Raw genomic sequence first — 20,381 nt, forward strand, 5'->3', positions numbered from 1 at the left:
GCTTCTCAGGCATGGTTTGTTTAAAAACCAGAAAATAAGACAGGGTTGGAAGTATTTGGGAAGGCATGCTGAGCTCACACAGCATGACATGAAATTAGATATGTTTGTGTTGCCTCATCCCAGAGAAAATAGGCACAATAAATCATACAAATTCATATTTTATTTTAGAGTGTTATTGCTATTTTTAGACTGTTGCAAAAAGCCCTTTCCTTGCCATCTAAGCTGCTACTGCACTGATCAAAGCACTTATCACATCCTGCCTTGACCGCTGCATCAGCCTCCTCACTGACCTCCTTGCCCCCTCCAGTCCTTAATTCACATTGCTGCCCAGGTCATTTTTCTAAAAAACGTTCAGTCCAAGTCTCCCCTTCCTCAAGAACCTCCTATGGTCGATCACCTACCTCCTCATCAAACAGAAACTCTTTACCATCAGCTTTAGAGTACTCAATCAGTTTGCCCCGTATACCTTACCTCACTGATTTCCTTCTATAACCCAACTCTACACTTTTAATGCCAACCTTGATCTCATCTGCAACTAAACCTTTGACCATGTCCTCCCTCCCTCTTCATATACCACCGACTACCACTCTCCCTACCTTTAAAGTGACAAAATTGCATCTTCTCCAAGAGGCCTTCTCTAAGTCCTCACTTCCCCTACTCCCTTTCCCTTCTCTATCACCAATGTGCGTGGATCTGTACCTTTTAAACAATTGATATTCACCCCACCCTCAGCCCCATGGCACTTAATATTTTTAATTTCTGTCTCCCCCTCTAGACGTTAAGATCTTTGTTTTACTGTACTCTTCCAAGCACTTAGTATAGAGCTCTGCACACAGTAAGCTCACAAATAATCACACTGATTAATTGATAACTTGCATATCCTGGACGCACGCTTCGGGTTCTAATATGGAAGCCGTCTCACCTCACCATTTCATTTAGGTTGCCCTGTCCATACTTATACCTTCTCCTACTCTTTTATGTCTAAGAACAACACATGGTATTCTAGGTGGGGAGATTCTATTGATTAATATAGTGACAGTCCTTCTAAACTGTGAGCCCATTGTTGGGTAGGGACCGTCTCTATATGTTGCCAGCTTGTACTTCCCAAGAGCTTAGTATAGTGCTCTGCACACAGTAAGTGCTCAATAAATACGACTGAATAAATGAATGATTGAATGACAAACCAAGCCTTTTGTTTTATTTCCTATGCTTTTCTTTATAATGTCTACCAATTAATAGGCCTTGCTGATTGCGGCTACACACTGAACCAAATGAGGGATCTTCATGATTAGTGAATAGAAGAAAAAAAATATATTAAATCTTTGGTGAATCAAATCACAGGAGTTTTTCTAGAAAATTATCTCTTCCAGGTCAGTAAGTGACACTCCAAATGGCACTGAAGAGTTAATGCTTCCTTCCCATTTACAGAATAAGCCCTAAATGAAGGAGGATCACAATCAGAGCTTCAAAATTCTACTCCTTCTCTTACTTCCTGAAGAATTTTGATTTGCAGTATTCATTTTTCAGTCCTGAGGGCTGCTCTCAGGGCAGAATGAAATTCCATTTTCTAGTCAGTACTAAATGCAGTTAAAATTGAAGCTATTAGCATTATTCAAAATTTAAACTATTTAGTCTCAAAGCTCATTTACAACAGTAAGGTGATACTAAGTTTTCTTAAGCAATTTACAGAATTGAAATTGATTGGGGGTTGCAGATACCTCAAAATGAGTGGGCATTAAAAGTTCAAAGCTCTACACTGTAAAAATGTAATATTACATTACAATGCATTTCACACCTACACAGGAGGAAATTTACCGAGCTTCGAATTGCACAATGAGGCTTGTACCATCACACTGAGTAACTTCTTAGTGACTAGGTTTGCAAGCTTTACTGCTTTTGAATTTGTTATAAATTGTGCTGTTACCAGTTATAAAACCTTTGCTTTCCATCTTCATCCTCACGACCTCCACCCAATGTTTTTTTTTTTTGTTTTCTTTAGCAAGAAAACAGAATTGTAAAGATAACAATGTACAATTCTATAGCTTTAAGGCTGAAGATATTGGGCCATAAAATTCAGGAAATAGGTAATAACGTTACTGTCACAACATGCAAAAGCACACCATTTGTGAGGACAAAAAAGGCAGTATAAATTAAAAATGCTCTGAGGACTTGAACAGGTGAAAAAGTCAATAGGAGATTCACAGTGTGTCCACAGAAAGGCTGTTGCACCCTTGTTGTGCTGTCACATTTGTTGCATGGCATATCTTGCTCTGTTTGCACTTTTGCCATATTATGATTATTATTACTACTAATAACAATAATAATATGAATAATAATGCAGTCTCTGTCCTACATGGGGCACACAATCTAGGGGAGAGGAAGGTAGTGTTTGAACGAGGGATCAGAGGTAAAGAATAAGGCACAGAGTAGGATAGCTTGAGAGGAGCAAAGAGTGTAAACTGGGGTGTAGTGGGAGAAGAGAGTGGATAAGTAAAGGGAAGTAATTTGATGCAGTGTCTTAAAATCAACGGTCATGTTTTTCCGTTTGATGCAGAAATCAATAGGTAATCAGTGAAGGCTTCTGAGCAGTGGGTAGGCCTGAGCAGAAAGAGTTTTTCGAACACTGATGTTGGCAGCAGAGTGAAATATGATCTGAGTAAGGGACGTCTATGATGAGGTTGATACTACAGTCAAGCCAGCAGATGAAAAGTACCTGAACAAGATGTTCAATTTCAATGGAGAGGAAGGAGTGGATACAGGAAATGCTATGGATGAAAAAAATCAATACAAGTGCGTGCCACACTGAATATGAGAGTTGAAAGGGAGAATTTTAGGAAATGCCAAGGAAATGCTATGGATGAAAAAATCGATACAAGTGTGTGACACACTGAATACGAGAGTTGAAAGGGAGAATTTTAGGAAATGCCAAGGTCCTCAGCTTAAGAGGCTGGGAGGGTGGTGGTGTTATCAATTGAGATGGAAAAGTTGGGGCTGGAGAGAATTTTACAGGGAAGATGAGAATTCAGTCTTCAACATTTTCATCTTAAGTTGCTGGCAGAACATCCATGTGGCAATGTTTGGGAACCAAGAGGGAATATGAGATTCCAGAGGAAGTGAGAGGTGTGGACAGTAAGGTAGATTTGGAAGTGATCTGTGTACAGGCAGTAGTTGAAGCTATGAAGTAGATGAATTTCACAAGAGAGTAAGTGCAAAGTGAGGACCTAGAACCTTAAGGCATACCCACAGTTAATGGTTGAGAGGCAGAGGGAGTCAGTGAAGGAGACTGTGAAGAAAGGAACAGGGAGGTAGGAGGAGAACAAGGAAAGATCTATGTCAGATAAACTGAGGTTATTCAGTGTTTCTGGAAGAAGAGATAGCCAAGATGTTGAGGAGGATTAGGATATAGAGTATTAAAGTTGGACTAATAATAATAATACTTGTGATTTGTTAAACACTACGTGCCAGGCATTGCACTAAGCATGGAGGTGGGTGCAAGCAAGTCAAGTTGGACATAGTCCCTGCCCCGCATGGGGTTCACAATCTTAATTCCTATTTTACATATTCATTCATTCATTCATTCAATCATATTTATTGAGCACTTATTGTGTGCAGAGCACTGTACTAAGTGCTTGGGAAAGTACAATACAGCAATAGAGACAATCCCCGAGCACAACAAACTTAGAGTGGTTTTGTGAAAAAAGATCTCCAGATTCTTCTTTTTTTTTAATTTTGTGGGAGTCTGCTGTCTGAGGAGGGGTGGGGTGAGGACATTGAACAGATTTACTGCAGGGAAATGTTGCTGTTAGTGATATGGGAGCAGTCAATAAGGGGAGGATGGCTAAGATGGTTTACGTGGCAAGTGTAGAACGAACTGGCTCAAACGTTGCAGACAGAAGAAAAGTTCTACAGAACTGATTTTAAAAAAAATTCACAGTAAATTAACAATTGATATTCTTGAAAACGGCTTTCAAAAACCACGTGAATGGGAAAGAAATAGCTTAATTTTATCAACACCATCCCCTTGGTATCACTTTAATGTACAGAAGAGTGATATTTTAAGTTCAGATACACAAGTATCTGTGTCTCCCCCTTCTAGACTTGTCTCCCCCTTCTAGACTGTGAGCCCACTGTTGGGTAGGGACCGTCTCTATATGTTGCCAACTTGTACTTCCCAAGCTCTTAGTACAGTGCTCTGCACGCAGTAAGTGCTCAATAAATACGACTGATTATGATTATGATTATTAAGTAGGTGAGCAGGCAAGGAATCCATAGATTCTCAGAAGCTTCAAAAACTGAAAACTCTATTCCATTTGCCCTGTATGCAGCTATACGAACTATAGATAAGTCTTTTGGATATGTTAATTCAGTAGTAGCAATTGGTTCCCAAGAACTATTCTCATAAAAATGGTTTAGGGACACAAAGATAAAGAGAGGCAGAATGTGTATTTGCATAGCTCTGAAAATTATAAATGAAAGAATTGAGAAATTGCCTGCGAAGGAAAATAAAATACTTTGCTTTCAATTGTTCCTATCCCATGACTCATCTGCAACTCTCCTTCTCCTTTATAGAATATAGAAGGGTTCAATGTGCCTTGCAATAAAAGGCAGTAGATACGTTTCTTTCAGCAGCACTTTGCTAATAGCATTAAAAAGCATTAATAAAGCTCCATATATGAACAGAATCAATTTATCTACATATACATAGATAAAATAGATATATTTTACTGGCTGTGTTTTTAGGGTCTCCATTTCTTAAACCCCCTCTCTCTTGGAAATGTGTACAGCCTATTTTTTATGGCATTTGTCAAGTACATACCATGTGCCAGGCACTGTACTAAGCACAGGGGTAGATATAAACTAATCAGATTGGACACAGTCCTTGCCCCACATAGGGTTCAGAGTCTTAATCCCCATTTTGCAGATAAGGTAACTGAGGCACTGAGAACCTCAATGACTTTCCCAGGGTGGCAGAGGTGAGATTAGAACCCAGGTCCTTCTGACTCTGAGGCCCGTGCTCTATCCATTAGACCATGCTGCTCTTCTAGAGCTACCCACTTATAAAAATATTCTGCCAGCAAGTACTTTGCACCAATAAACACTGAAAACAATGCCCCCTCTGTAATGGTTTCAATGTTATGTTGATTAAGTTTTTAGGGAAAAACATGCTTTTCTTCAACTCTTTTGGAATGCTGCCTGATTGTACAATACGATTGTTTTCTTTAGATTACCTCTAGGAATCCCACATTTAAAATGACCAAAAAACAAGCTAGTTCAGATGTCAGAATGGTTGGAGCTGGAAATATGGTCTGGGAGCAGGTATGTCTACTCCAAGGTGGGGGATGAGGGTTACTTTCCTGACAAATGTGAGTATCTGCATGGGTGCGCCTACCTCCCTCACCCTGTGCGTGACTATATGGCCGGGTGAGACGTTGCATCTGAAGACCACGTCCTTAGATTCTAGTTTGTTCCTAATCCCACCCCAAATTCATGCCCCCAACGTGACCCTCCAAAAGAAACCCCGTTCCTCAAAATGAAAAGTTAACATCCCTACGATGAGCCTGAGTTGCAAGCCACACACCATTCTCCCTGAGCATCATGCATGTTCCCAAACATTTACAAAAAAAGGAGCTGATTTTTGCTGGATCAAAAACTGGCAGACAACTTTAAGTTCTCTCTGGGGACACTGAATTGCCATATTTCTGGCCTGCTTCAGCAAACAATGAAGTCACAGACCCTTTTACTAATATATCAATTAATGATGGCCCGGGGGATCCCATGGTGTGTTGGCATATGCTAGGAGTGGTATTCACCATGACTCTCTCAACTTTGTTTTTTGAAAGTACTTATCCAGTGGTTCTCGCCTCCTTCCCTGTACCTCAGAAAGCCTTCCAGTGGATGTGGCCAAGTGGGGCGAGGAGAGAAAGGGGAAAAAAACTGGAGATCTTAAATGACCCTTGAAAGGAACTAGCAAGTTTTCCCATGTGACACTTTTCTAAATGACAAATGAAATACCCTTATCTTCCCTTTAGAGAAGCAGTTTTGCCTAATGGAAATAGAATGGGCCTGGGAGGACCTGGGTTCTAATAACAGTTGGGCCAGGGGTCTGCTGTGTGACCTTGGGTAAGTCACAACTTCTCTGTGCCTCAGTTTCCTCACCTCTAAAATAGAGATTCATACCTGTTCTACCTTCTACTTATACTGTGAGCCCCATGTGGGACAGGGAATGCATCTGACCTCATTAATTTGTTTCTACTCCGGCACTAATTACAGTGCTGAGCATATAGTAAGCACTTAACAAATACCATACTAATAATTGTAGTAAACATGATTAGGATTTATCTAGCTCCAGGGCATGGCTGCCTAATTGTGCTTTGAAATACCACTAGAAGTCTGTGTTCCACAGGTGCATACTGTTGAATCACCAGGCCTGAATGCACTGTACAGTCTAGGATGCCTGTTAATCTGATACCTCTAATCTCAGGCTCCTGTCAAAGCTTGACGGGCCATCACAGGTTTGTGGGCTGAGATGGAAATGCCACCTGTCCAGAGCCTTTAGGAAAGGAAGACCTATCTCAGCTAGTCCAGAAAATCTCTAGGAAACTGCATTAAGTCTGTAATTCTCCCTAGGGTACTCCAGGGAGCAAGTCACGTTTCCTCGGAAATCTCTGACCAGTGATTCTGAATCCCTGTGGGGACCCCAGGCCCAATCTGGTCTTGTGAAGCCAATAGGACCACTGGATCAGCTTGGAATGACCTGGATCTCCCAGGAAGAAGAGCACAGGGATTCACAAAGGCTTGGTGATGCTGGACAGACAGGCTGCCCTATGGATGGCAACATGTGAAGCAGCATGGCTTAGTGGAAAGAGCACAGACTTGGGAGTCAGAGAGGGTGGGTTCTAACCCCGGCTCTGCCACTTATCAGCTGTGCCTTAACTTCTCTGTGCCTCAGTTACCTCATCTGGAAAATGGGGATTAAGAGTGTGAGCCCCATGCGGGCAACCTGATTACCTTGTATTCATTCATTCATTCAATTGTATTTATTGAGCATTTACTATGTGCAGAGCACTGTACTAAGCGCTTGGGAAGTACAAATCGGCAACATATAGAGATGGTCCCTACCCAACAATGGGCTCAAGTCTAGAAGGGGGAGACAGAGAACAAAGCAAGCAGAGAGGTGTCAATACCTTCCAAATAAATAGAATTATAGCTATATATGCATCATTAATAAAATAGAGTAATATGTACAAATAAAATGAACAGAGTAATAAAGATGTACAAATATATAAAAGTGCTGTGGGGAGAAGACGGGGGCAGAGCAGAGGGAGTGGGGGCGATGGGGAGGGGAGGAGGAGGAGAGGAAAAGCGGGGGCTCAGTCTGGGAAGGCCTCCTGGAGGAGGTGAGCTCTTAGTTGGGCTTTGAAGGGAGGAAGAGAGCTAGTTTGGCGGATGTGTGGAGGGAGGGCATTCCAGACCAGAGGTAGGACATGGGCCAGGGGTCAACAGCAGGACAGGCGAGAATGAGGCACAGTGAGGAGGTTAGCGGCAGAGGAGTGGAGTGTGTGAGCTGGGCTATGGAAGGAGAGAAGGGAGGTGAGGTAGGAGGGGGCAAGGTGGTGGAGAGCCAGCACTTAGAACAGTGCTTGGCACATAGTAAGCGCTTAACAATACCATCATTATTATTATTGTTATTATTGTGTGCCTTTCAGCTTAGTGCTATATGTTCCATTACATATGAGAGAGAGAGAGAGAGAGAGAGACAGTGTGTGTGTGTGTGTGTGTGTGTGTGTGTGTGTGTGTGTGTGTGTGTGTGTGTAAGGGTTGAATATAAAAAGAAAATAGAGCAAAACAGCAGAAGTCATTAAATATCTTCTACTTTACTGTCTACCCAACAAAGTAGGTGCAAACACGCACACACATATCACCACATATATTTGGTTCTCCTAGTTTTACAGGTCTGGTGAGGCGGAGGTTGAAGGTTTACTTATGAAAATACTAACTGTGCTCCTGCAAATAAATCCTTCATTCCACTATTACAGGACGATGTGCCTGTAAACCCTTACAGAACTAATAAAATGATGGCATGCCCGTGGCTATCTGATTATATTATCTTGGACAATGTGGGCAAGGAAGCTCAGAAAATCTTGAAGGACCTGCTCCAACTGAATTGGAAGTTTGCGTTACAAAACTGATGTAAGCTGACCTGCACTGACATGAAAGTAGCAATCAGAACATTTACCAGGTTTAACTATCAAAGCTGACTGCAATTGTGGCCAGTCTTTCTGAAAGTATTCCTTCAGGATTGCAATTCCCCATTCAGAATGAATGTCCCCTGAAAACAGATCCCCAGGTACCCGTCAGCACCTTAAGGAAGCTTGGGAGGGCCCATAAGTCACCAAAATAAGTCTGATTTAGTCTCCACAATAAATGTGAGTTTTGCCATTTGCAAATGCACAAGGTTTCATATCAATGAATTCAAATCCAGGAGACAGAGTTAAGGCAACCTGCGAGGAGAAAGTAAGGCTGTTGGGGGAGGCAGTCTCTGAAATGCAAGTCTAAAAATATATGAGAGTAAATGGGTACTCCAAGTTATTTAAAGCAGAACTAGAGCCTTAGACAAGGGTAACCAAATTCTACCTGCTTGAAGTCTCATTTCATAATTGTCTGGCTCTTTATGTTGTCCTGAGTCTGTTTAGCACAAAAAGAAAACTCTTCTGAACCGGGTAACCATGAGCAGCATCAGTATAGGCAAACTAGCCTACAGCAGAATGGTTGCTGGGTGGCAGTTCAGTGTCAGCTGTACACATTCCCAGGGGAGCCATTAGTGGGTGAGCTCCCGCATCTACTGACTCAGGGTATGGATGGGTGAGCCAAGTTCTTCTCTATAAATTTGAACGCTTGATCTTCCCTTCCAAGAAAAGGGGTTCACTGGAGGGGGAGGAGGTCAGGGAGGTGGTCTTCAGAGGTGAGCTTGGGCCACAGGGAATGACAACTTAACCTCTTCTCACTCCACTCCCCTGGATTCACATAGGTCTAGAATAGGAGCATTCTTCAACTTTCCCATCTTTCCAAACTGTATCTCAAGAGGAGATCTCCTGCCTCTCAAAATCCACCCCCTCCACCTGCACCTCTAACCCCATTCCTTTGCACTTATCAGAGCACTTGCCCTCTCCTTTCTCCCTTCCCTGACCGCCATCTTCAACTGTTCACTCTACGATCGCTGTATTTTCCCTACAAAACCCTCCCTTCACCCCATGGCTCCCTACAGTTAACACCCCATCTTCTTTCTCCCATTCCTCTCCAAACACCTTGAGTGAATTGTTATACTCACTGTCTCAACTTCCTTTCCTCGACCTTCTCCAATTTGGTTCTGACATCTTCACTCCATAGAAATTCCACTCTCAAAGGTCCCCAGTGATCTCCTTCTTGCCAGATCCAACTATTTCTACCCCATCCTAATCCTCTTTGACCTCTCAGCTGCCTTCAACCCTACCACCCACTTCTCCTGGAAATATTTCCAAAATTGGCCTCAATGACATTGTTTCTCCTATCCCTCTGGCTGCTTATTCTCAGTCTCTATTGCAGGATCCTCCTCTGCCTCCCACCAACTGTGGGAGTACCTCAAGGCTCAGTTCTGAGTCCCTTTCTATTATTCTCTGTCTACACCCACTCCCCTGGATAACTCATTTGCTCCTATGGCTTTGACTACCAAATCTATGTGGATGATTCCCTAATCTACATCTCCAGCCCTGATCTCTCTCCTTCTCTGCACTCTCCCACTTTCTCCTGCCTTGAGGACATCACTGGTTAGATGCTCTTCCACCACCTCAAACTTAATATGTCCAAAACAGAACTTCTTATCTTCCCACCAAAACCCTATCCTCTAATGGAGCTCCACAGAAAGTTGGGCTCAGAGGTAGAAGAAAATAAAAATCTCAATTCTCTTAGGAAACTCCCTGCCTTTGTGCTGAAATGAAGGTGCTTTGCAACTGAGAAGAACCTGCTTCAGAAAATAAATTGAACTTCCTCCTACATTCTGTTTAATGAGAGGCCCAAAAAGAATGGGATGTTCTCATTTTCCCAACATGAGTCCTGCTATCTCTCCCTGAATAAAAATTCAGCAGAAGTTTAGATTTCATGATTTTCTAATGAAACTCACTGCCTATAGTCTTCCAAGCTCTTCAAATTCCTCTCTTTTTCCCTCCGTTTAAAAAGTTAAAATATTTTCTGCCTACCACAAGAAGCTAGAGACACATATAGCAGAGCAATGGGGTTAAGATATGCTATTCCAAAGAGATCATTCAGGACCCCTAGTTCTTGAATCAGCAGATAAGGAATCTCCCAGAGGGGCAATGTACCAATACTCGGCAGGTCAATTTGCAAAATTGTATAAGCTTTCATAAACTGCCAAGGTAGCATTAACAGAAAGAATTTAACCACTGAATTCAATCACCACCTACAGACAGTTTCAGCTTAGCAGGAATACATTTTGATGAAAGTTTGAAAATTGTCATCCAGTGTTCTCAAACTTATGATAAGACTACCCAAAAAGATTAAAACTGGAATCAACAGTAAAGAGGAAGACAAATAAAACTGTAGCCCTAATTCCTGACTTTATGTTCTTTGGCTCAAATCCTCTGAGGCCCAAGGCCCCTAAGCAGGTATTTTTAGTAAGAGGGGGGAAAAAATGAGAGAAGATCCATTTCTTCTAAAAATAAATACCATGTGCAACTGTAATCTGAAGACTATGATCAAGACTAAAGTTCTTAGTTTGGAGAGGAAAAACTAACAGAATTAAGATGTGGAAATGAAATATAGTGATCATTCAAAATTAAGAATTGCTTTTTGAAAAATAGTTTGCCTGGAGGCAAATTTCTTTTCTGTTGAACTGATTATTGATTTTTACCGTTTATATGAATATACACCTGAAGTTCACTTCGACCTTGCATCTATCCGAGACTTGAAACAATGGCCCAAGTAGGAAGGTTTCCCAGGTGCTACAGCTCTTCACTAATTCTTTCCATTGCCTTGGTGCTTTCTCAGTTTGTGTTCATAGAAACTGTAAAAACACGCCATTGATGGGACGATATTAGTATTCTTATTGAGCAGCAGAGAGGCCAAAAGGAGAGGCTTCCTCTGGAAAGCCCTCTGGCATTTTACTAACTCTGAGTTGGATCAGTTATATTGATCCTTCTCATGTTGAGTGCACACTTTCCTGAGGCCATATCCGACACTTCATCAATGCTCTGGGACAGCTGAGATTATTCCATCCAAACTGCTACCTTGCTGGTACAAACATTTATTTCCCACTGTGTCTATAGCATCAGCCTCCTTGCTAACCTCCCTGCCTCCTTTCTCTCCCATCTCAATACCAAAAGAGAACCTTTCACCTTCCCATCCAAACCCAGTCCTCCCCTTGACTTTCCTATCTGTAGATAGCACTACCATTCTCCCTGTCTCACAAGCCCATAACCTTGGTCTTATCCTTGATTCATCTCTCTCATTCATCCCACATATTCAAACTGTCACAAAATTCTATCTCCCACAGTATCACTAAAATCTGCCCTTTCTTCTCCATCCAAACTGCTACTATGCTGGTCCAACCATTTATCATATCCTGTTTTGACTGCTGCATCATCTGTCTTGCTGACCTCCCTGCCTCCTCTCTCTCCTCACTCTAGTACAAACTTCACACTGCTTCTCAGATTGCTTTTCATTCAGTCGTATTTATCGAGCACTTACTGTGCGCAGAGCATTGTACTAAGTGCTTGGGAGAGTGCAATGCAACAATAGACACATTCCCTGCCCACATGAGTTTACAGTCTACAGGTGTTTTCTAAAGAAACATTCAGTTCACATCTCTAAACTCCTCAGAAACCTCCAATGGTTGCCCAACCAACTCCTTATCCAACAGAAACTCATTACCATAAGCTTCAATGCAATCAACCAGTTAACCACCTCCTACCTTACCTTGCTGATTTCTTACTAAAACCCAGTCCGCAAACATCACTCTTCCAATGCCAACCTAGTCATTATATATCAATCCTGTCTATCTCAAGGGCCCATGACTTCCTTCTGGAACTAGAATTCTTTCCCAGTTCATGTACTACAGATCACCACTCTCCTCACCTTCAAAGACTTATTAAAAATCCCATCTCATTCAAGTGGCCTTCCCCATCTAAGATCAGTACCCTTTAAGCACTTAATATTCACCCAGTCTCAACCCCACAGCATTTATGAACACATCCATAACCCATTTAGACATCTGGTTTCTGCTGTAGACTATAAGCCATCACAGGTAGGGAACATGTGTATCAACTTTATTGTATTATATTCATCCAAGTGCTTAGTACAGTGCTGTGCAGGCAGCAAGCACTCAAATAAATACCATTGATTGAAGTACCCAGCCACCTGCAGCTCCAATCCCATTCTGCCAATATGCTCTAAAAAACACAGACGGAGAAAACAAACAGCCTGTTTTCCTGCTCTGGCTTTTGTGAACTGAAAATCATAAAGGACAGTCAGTTCCTGGCCTCTAAGCATCAATAAAGATTCATGGAAAATTACTAGCAGTTTAGGTTTTAGTTTAAGCCCCTGCAACTCGATTGAGATAAACTGTTAATTGCTAGTGCCTACGTGAAGAAATAAAATCATGATTCCCCTTTTCAGCAAATAATCCTTACAGATCCTTCAAAACAAGAGATCCTTCACACTAAACTTATAAATTGCCCAGCCGCTTTTGAAACTTGGAAGCTGTATAAACCCATCTATGCATTCAAATCTATTTACCTCTAATTCATACCTGCATATTTCTGGGCCCTAATTCACTACAGTGCTGAATTCTCTTTCACTGTAGGTATGTTCTGACTTGGAAGCATTTAGGGGCTTAATAATACCTCCAAAAGATAAATAAAGAAATTCTCCTCATGCAGTCCTAGTATGCATAATTCTCTGCAGTGTTGTTTCTAATAAACACATTTAAATATGTCCACGCTCAAAGCCAGGAAACAATATGGTTTCAGAATTTAGCATTTAGATAATAAAAAGCAAAGAAAAATTCTTATAATGAGCACAGATAACATTTCAATTTCCTTCTGAAAATAATCTTAGAAGTGTTTCACAGTTTCACTCACAAATTCTTCCAACTTCTTTGCAGAAGATCACATTAAAGGGCTAGAAACCTTGGCTAACCCAATTCATGGATGGTGTGACAAATAATATGTGTTTAACTGGGAGAGTGGAGGGGAAAGAGGCTCTTGAGGGTGACATCACATACATCTGCAGGAATGCTGCAAATTCCCAATATGAACAGATATCAGTAAAAGTTTCCGGTTAATCGTTTTAAAAGATTGACTTTTCACAGAAACCTACCTCAGACTAAGGGTCAGTTTTTGCTCCTTTGACTTCACCAGCTCTCCTACTTTAAAACAAGCACAGCCCAGGAAGCTTCGCTAGAAATGAAAGAGAAAGAATGATCTTCATTAATTTCCAAGTTCCTAATTGTTTTCCTTTCAGCTTCAATCCTGTAAATAAATTTTGACAGTTTGGGAGAAAAATGAAATCGGGAGACCGTGGATTCGATATATTCCTTTGCCGAATACTTCCATAGATCAGCGGCATGATTATCAATAATTTGTTAGATTCATTTTTTCTTTTGACAGAAATGCATCATTTTCATTAGAAATAAACAGACTGACATCCTGAAAAATAGCAGGCTGAGCAATGTATTTATTGCCTTGGGAACTTTTCATTTAGGACAGTTCCTTTCCTCTTCTGATAAATTTTGGTATTAATAAAAAACTGTTTAATTTTCATTGTTTACCAAGGCTGAACTTCTTGCTATTATAATTCTTCAAGCTGTGGCAGCAGGGACTTTGTATTCCACATACAAACATATTTGTTGGTTGGAGCTACTTTTATGTGGGACTGAGTGCAAGTTAATAGAAAAGCTTACTTTCCCCCAGTTTCTAGCAATACTTTTAAACACCTATTTTCCTTGTTATTTCTATACTAGTGTGAACCAATTTCATTCCAACACAAATAAAAGGAATAATATTCATCCAATTACATTTTTGCAAATGGTTGTTTTGACCTACAGTACTATGGGATATCTATCCAATAATATTAGGTTTTTTTCACTGTTTTTCTCATAATGCAAAATATAAATCTCTAAATCGTTTTTATTTCCTGAAAAAAACATTTCATCTTCCTTTAATATCTCCTACTTCCTCAGTTCTAAAAATCACATTACCTTCTTGTACAATAAACAGAGTTTCTCTCTCTCCACCAGAAAGGGCAAAATGAGAGCAAGGGAATTCCAACAAAGGATGGGCCAATGCTTCCTCCTTGGGAAAATCTTCCTCCTTCTCTTTCCTGGTTCCTTGGATTTGAGCGGAAGATTGGGTTTATTGGATATAGGACTAATTGAGCCTTTTGGGAAAGGGGAGAACAATTATAGTTCACAGGAAAGATAGTTCTGGTCCCAAATGGCTGCTGAAAACGAAAAGCAAATCACTCACCAAAACGGTGCTTAGAAAAATAAGAGCAGGGATTAACTTGGAAGAGAAGCAGATGCATAAGACATTAAGACCCAGGAGAGCAACGATTATGAAGGGAGGAATAGGAAGTAGGAATATTTGGTTTAAGGAGGGGTGAGTCAAAGAAAGGAGCAATGTAATTTTAGTAGCAGGAAGAGAGGAGTAAGCTAGCTGCTGAATTAAGCTGAGCGGAGGGAAGGAAGATAAGTGAGAGGAAAGGAGGTCAGAAGAGGAAGTGAAGGCCCATAAAGAAAAGGAGTATCTTTGTGGGTATATCAGTGTGCTGATATATACTTTTGACATTGTTCCCAATTTGTAGGAAAATTTTCCTTAGATTGTGAGTTCCCAAAGGGATAGGGACAATGTCTAATTCCCACTTGTGTATTCTCTCCCACTGCTTAGTACAGTGCTCTGCACGTAGTAATTACTTGATACATACTATTCATTCAATCGTATTTACTGAGAGCTTACTGTATGCAAAGCACTGTACTAAGTGCTTAAATACTATCACCACTACTGACATTATACAGGCCCAAAGTATTTATTGAGACCATTACCTGGAAAGCCTAAGGACTTCTTTATACAGGTCACTGACTTCTGGACAGCATCATCCAGATCATATTTGAAACAGAATGACTGGACACTGAATTTCTCCTGAAAAGTATACACTATAGCAATTCATTTCCTTATAGCAAATTAAAACCCATTTGTAGCTGATGTTAAGCTATCACTGTTAAAGCGACTTAAAATTCAGATTTACACCTTGAACATTTGAAATCCTTTCTCCTCACTTCCTTTTCCCTCAGCATATGGACAAAGTATTTGTTTGAAATTAAGACTAAAGCAGGAACTTCATACTGCCTTGAAACCCAAAGGCACTCAGGCTGCTAAGCCTATGAAGGTATTCCAGGAGGGAAAGAGTTGACAGATATTTCACATAGCTCATCATTAACCTGATTCATTACTTTCTAAAATGAATATTTTGGGAGGAGGTAATGTTAGTTATTTGTTGTCAAAGCCAAAGGACATGGATGGTTTGATATATTTTAAAATTAACATTCTTGAAATTTCCAAGATTTATTTTGAAATAATCTTTTGGGCCAGCAATGAATATATCCAGTTCTGATAAACAAATATTTTCATTATTCCATTTGGATATACCATGATGGACGTATTAGGGAATCATTTTTCTCAGAACATGAGGATGTTCTGACTATGAGGTGATGCAAGTAGACTGCAAAAGGAAGAAATGGATGCTTGCATACACAAAGCATTGGCCAAGGGATGTTGCTATTTCACTTTCCAGCCTCTATCTCAGCCTTACTGTACCATACCATACACAGCTTTGTGTTTCTTTGTGTTTTGGGAACCACAGAGTATTTAATACAGTGAAAGAGCAATGAGTGCCAAGGATGTAAAGCACTCTGCTAGTGTGCCTGACAAGACAATAATAAAGAATTTGAATCAAAAATATGTCATGTTGATATCTTTGAATCATATACCATTGAATCAATAGCTACTATAATGTAATTTTTCTCCTAAAGCAAGATTCTTTAAGAACACACCCTTGTAGAGAAGAACTCCCTGTACTTCTTGACTGAACATCCTTTTGATTAAAAAACAAACCCTGACAAAGCTAGCAAATTTTGTAAAATGAGTGGAAATTAAATAGGTTCTTGGTGTGGTATGAGGGACTCCTAACAGTAAAAGACTGAGCAAGAGAAAATAATGCTTCCTATTCCCAACAGCTGACTTCCTCTGTTGAACAGAGAATACTACAAAATATAAATTTTGAGAACCCAAACCAAAATCTAGGGTCTTTTACCCCTTCCTCTGATGCCATCATCAGAGGAAGTGCCCATGCCTTACTCTGATAATGACTGGCAATCAAGTGTGTTTTGTGGGCACAAATGAAGGGTCCATTTTTTCCCCCTCAATAAAGAGTCTTCCTTGCAGATGTCACTTCATGTTTTGACTATAATGCTGAGCAATCATACCTATGTGACTTGTGGCTTGTAACATCCAAAAGATTCATTTTCTGGAGGATGGCACTTGACTAGAATCATGAACTCTCTGTCAAATAAATCACTTCTTGCTCCCTGACCAGCCACAGAAAAGCTGCTTGGTGCCACTCCAAGAGGTGCTTGGATTAAGCCCTCTTTCCCCAACTCCCTTTGCCTGCTGCATTGTCTATGCATTTGGATCTATCTGTGTTTCCCCATCTAGACAGTAAGCCCAATGTGGGCAGGGAGTGTGTCTGCCAATCTTGTTGTATTGTACTCTCCCAAGTACTTACTACAGTGTTCCACACATAAGTGCTCAATAAATACTGCTGATTGATTGATTGATTGGGAGAGCTGGGTAGTTCTCATAAGTATGTGAGAGACAGAGAGAAAAGAGGGTCCTGGCCCTATGGATCTTACACTTGAGATAGAAAAGCTGAAACAAAGCAGGAAAATACAGACGGACCCTAGGGAGGACTCAAAAGGGCCTCTTTTTGTTTTTTTCAGGAAAGTCCGAAGGCAGGATTAGAATGTTTATTCATCCATGAATGAGAAAGGCAGAGAGAGAGCAGCACATGTGTGGGAGAGGATGGACCCCGAGCCATTTTAGTTCCAATTGCAAATATAATGGAGTACACACTGAGCCAAATTTTCATATGATGTGGCCACTCTCTATTTTATGGCTTGGATGTACGCTTATACCTTCTGTACCAAAACTCCCCATTTCAGACTTTATCCTCAAAACAGGGCATCCAATTATAAATCTTCCTTAAGAACACTGCAGTAGATATGCATTGCAGTTCCTGATGAACCGTTCAATCATCCACCTAATGGGAGAGTAATAGGGGATGGGGAGAGTGATGAAAGGGAGAGGGCAAGCGAACAGCACACTTGACAAGTTCCAGCAATTGAAACGTGGAAATCATCAATAATTTAAAATGGTTCACTACGGCTGAACTGAACTTTCTGCACTGGGACACTGCCATGACAATGCCCCTACATAACTCTTGCTTGCTAAACAGCAGCCTCTGAGTCACAAGTTTAATACAAAATTAAAGATTGTGAACTGGCCCCTGGGTCTGTCTTTGTCAAGCTCCTCCGCCTCTGAAAACTTTCCTTGAGATCCTTCACTCTGAAAAGTTGAAGTGGCCCCACTCACAAGTGTAGATTCCTCTCCCTTTCCTTTCTTGATCCTCACTTTCTTCTTCTGAGAGAACTCAAATATATTTGCCAGAAGCAAATAAGTTCTTTGATCCCTTGTCAACACAGAATCCCAAGAAACTAAGCCAAAAAAGGAGTAGAGGTAGAAATGATTAAATCTTTTCTGGTCTGTCCTGACTTCAGATGGGCCCTGGGAAGGAAAGCCCATGCCTGGTGTTTGGAAATAATCTGAGACACTGTCAGGAGATTTAGGTAAGTGAAAGTGAGGTCTCCTGGTCCTGGCAGTCACTACTGTTCACGGTAGAATAAATGCTACCAGTCCTGTGGAGTCTTTACCCAGAGACAATGACCTAAGGAAGTCAGATTTTCCCTAGAAAGCAAACCCGCAGACTCTCCAACACTAGTGTATACAGCCCAAAGGAGGAAAATATTTCAATACCATTTTGTCCTCTCCTCTTTATTGGACAGTGCAGGTCTTATCTGTAATTTCCAGCTCTTAATACTGTGTGTTGCTAATTGTAGGTGCTAGCAATCAAAAGAATGGAGAGCTGGTGAGGAATTTGTCTGAGGATGATTCACAAGATTCAGAGAAATTGAGCCATCATTGGGGTGTCTCCTTTCAAACCAGTCTCCCCCATACCATTCATTTAATCCAACTGTGTTCTTCAGCACCTAGCCCAAGGCCAGGGAAGAACTGAACAACTCATCTACGCACTGATGTGTCAACAGCAAAACCTCCTTACCCCAACTTCTGACCGCGGTTCCTTGTGTTCGTGAAGGGCACTGGTGCGGACCTGTGAGGGGAAAAACATTCTCTGAATATCTCTGAAAGAGAAAATAGTTTCTCCCGCTGATCAGTAACAATCAATCATTCTGTGCCTACTTTGGGGGCTACTCTTCCAACACCCATTCAGAGTGGCCCTTTTATAGTTCCTAAATTTTCTGAGCTTCGACAGGAAGCAAAACTGAACTCAGTTTCACCTTTCTTCATCTCAATTCTCTGCTAAAAGGATGTGCACGTTCCTATGTGCAACTGTCCAGTGGGACGGTCCTCAGGGTGAAACCTCACCCAAGGCTTCTAAAGCTTGCCTTTATTGCATAGCATACCACTTCCCACTCTCTTTATAGAGCTGTCGATCCCTGAAACCTGATTTTCAACCCTGTAGAAGGAGGACAGCACACCAAAGAGAGCATATACTAGTGTCTGAGTTACCAAAATGTGGACTCGCAAAAACTCACTTCTGACCATGGAGGGCATTACAACAAATCCAAGAGTTACCATATTACTCAATTAATTTAGTACAGTCTCCTAAAGGACACTCATAGTCAATAATGGTCAGAAAGGATATTCTTTCAATTTCAAGAAATGGTACGAAAGCATTATCAAAGTATGGAAGTTAATTCTCCATCAAAATGCTGAAAGGATAAGAAAGTGGAAAGAAATGGGGGCAAAGGAGAGAGACAGAGTTAGGAAGAAGTTCCAAAGGTTCTGCCCAGAATGGGCTACAAGGGTCCTTTGAAGGCGCTGCACAGGGTGGATTTTCTCAGCCCATCCAAACTAGTCCCAATACTAGTCTGCCCAGCCCAAGCCCAACCCCAGCATCTGAGTCTGGGGCAGGTCTGGTTGGGAAGAACAGGGGGTGGGAGGGGCCCAGGGCACGTATGGAAGTGGAGGTGACACTGTGCCCGTGCAGTGAGGAAGCCCTACCAGAACCTGGGGGCACAAGGGGGAAGCCATAGGCCAGGTGCAGACTCACTGCAAGAGAGCAGCTAAGTCTCAACATTGTCATGTAGGGCCACTTGACCTGGACAAGGGGACTGGGGGAGACAGAGCACCTCAGAACTATCTCCTGTGCCTCCCACCCTAAACCTGGACAGATCTGGGGATGAACAGTGTCCTCAGACAGTTCATATCATTCAGTACTGCACAGATGTGCCCCTTTTCAGTGTCAGCCATGGAGATGGGAACAACTTTTGGCCTTTGTTTAGAGTTGCCCAGGGTCTGTATGATGAGATTTCTTTACAAAGGATGACCTACGTACCAACCATTCTGTGGCTGACCAAGGGGAACAAAAACAAGAAAATCCGAGACCCGGATAGGACCTAAAGAGGTGATTGGTGATTAAGAGAAGCAGCTTGGCTCAGTGAAAAGAGCACGGACTTTGGAGTCAGAGGTGATGGGTTCAAATCCCAGCTCCGCCACTTGTCAGCTCTGTGACTTTGGGCAAGTCACTTAACTTCTCTGGGCCTCAGTTACCTCATCTGTAAAATGGGGATGAAGACTGTGAGCCCCACATGGGGCAACCTGATTACCTTTTATCCCCCCGCCCCCCCAGCACTTAGAACAGTGCTTTGCACAAAGTAAGCGCTTAATAAATGCCATTATTATTATTATTGGCAGTTAATAGTCTACCCCATCCCAGGCAGAGAATTATCTATTCTTTTTTTATTATGTTTTTCCTTTGAAATCATTCCAACACTATTTCAACTGAAAAGTGATTAAACTGCATACATTCCTCAGCCTTTATCAAATATCCTTTTCCTCTCTCAGTGAGGCTCAGTACCCTGATGTTGGAGTCTTCTGAAGAAAGGGGAAAAGCAGCCTTGAAAACTGACTCTAAGCAAGCGTGGGTCAACTGACCAGTGAGCATTTCCAGTCAAGTTTTGAGATGAAGGGAGCTGG

The 20,381-nt window shown here is 41.5% G+C and overlaps 1 protein-coding gene across 2 annotated transcripts in view; it reads right to left on the reverse strand.

Moving 5' to 3' along the window:
* INPP4B (inositol polyphosphate-4-phosphatase type II B) overlaps positions 1 to 20,381 on the reverse strand; it is a 514,133-nt gene that overhangs the window by 175,144 nt on the left and 318,608 nt on the right. For both annotated transcript variants that reach the window (XM_038755090.1, XM_038755091.1), the window contains 2 exons: positions 18,442 to 18,492; positions 13,369 to 13,448 (listed from right to left, as the gene is read on the reverse strand). In XM_038755090.1, the coding sequence (XP_038611018.1) occupies positions 13,369 to 13,448; positions 18,442 to 18,492 (131 nt within the window). The remainder of the gene's footprint in view (positions 1 to 13,368; positions 13,449 to 18,441; positions 18,493 to 20,381) is intronic.

This window comes from Tachyglossus aculeatus, chromosome 12 (genome assembly GCF_015852505.1).
Source record: "Tachyglossus aculeatus isolate mTacAcu1 chromosome 12, mTacAcu1.pri, whole genome shotgun sequence".
NCBI classification, from domain to species: domain Eukaryota; kingdom Metazoa; phylum Chordata; class Mammalia; order Monotremata; family Tachyglossidae; genus Tachyglossus; species Tachyglossus aculeatus.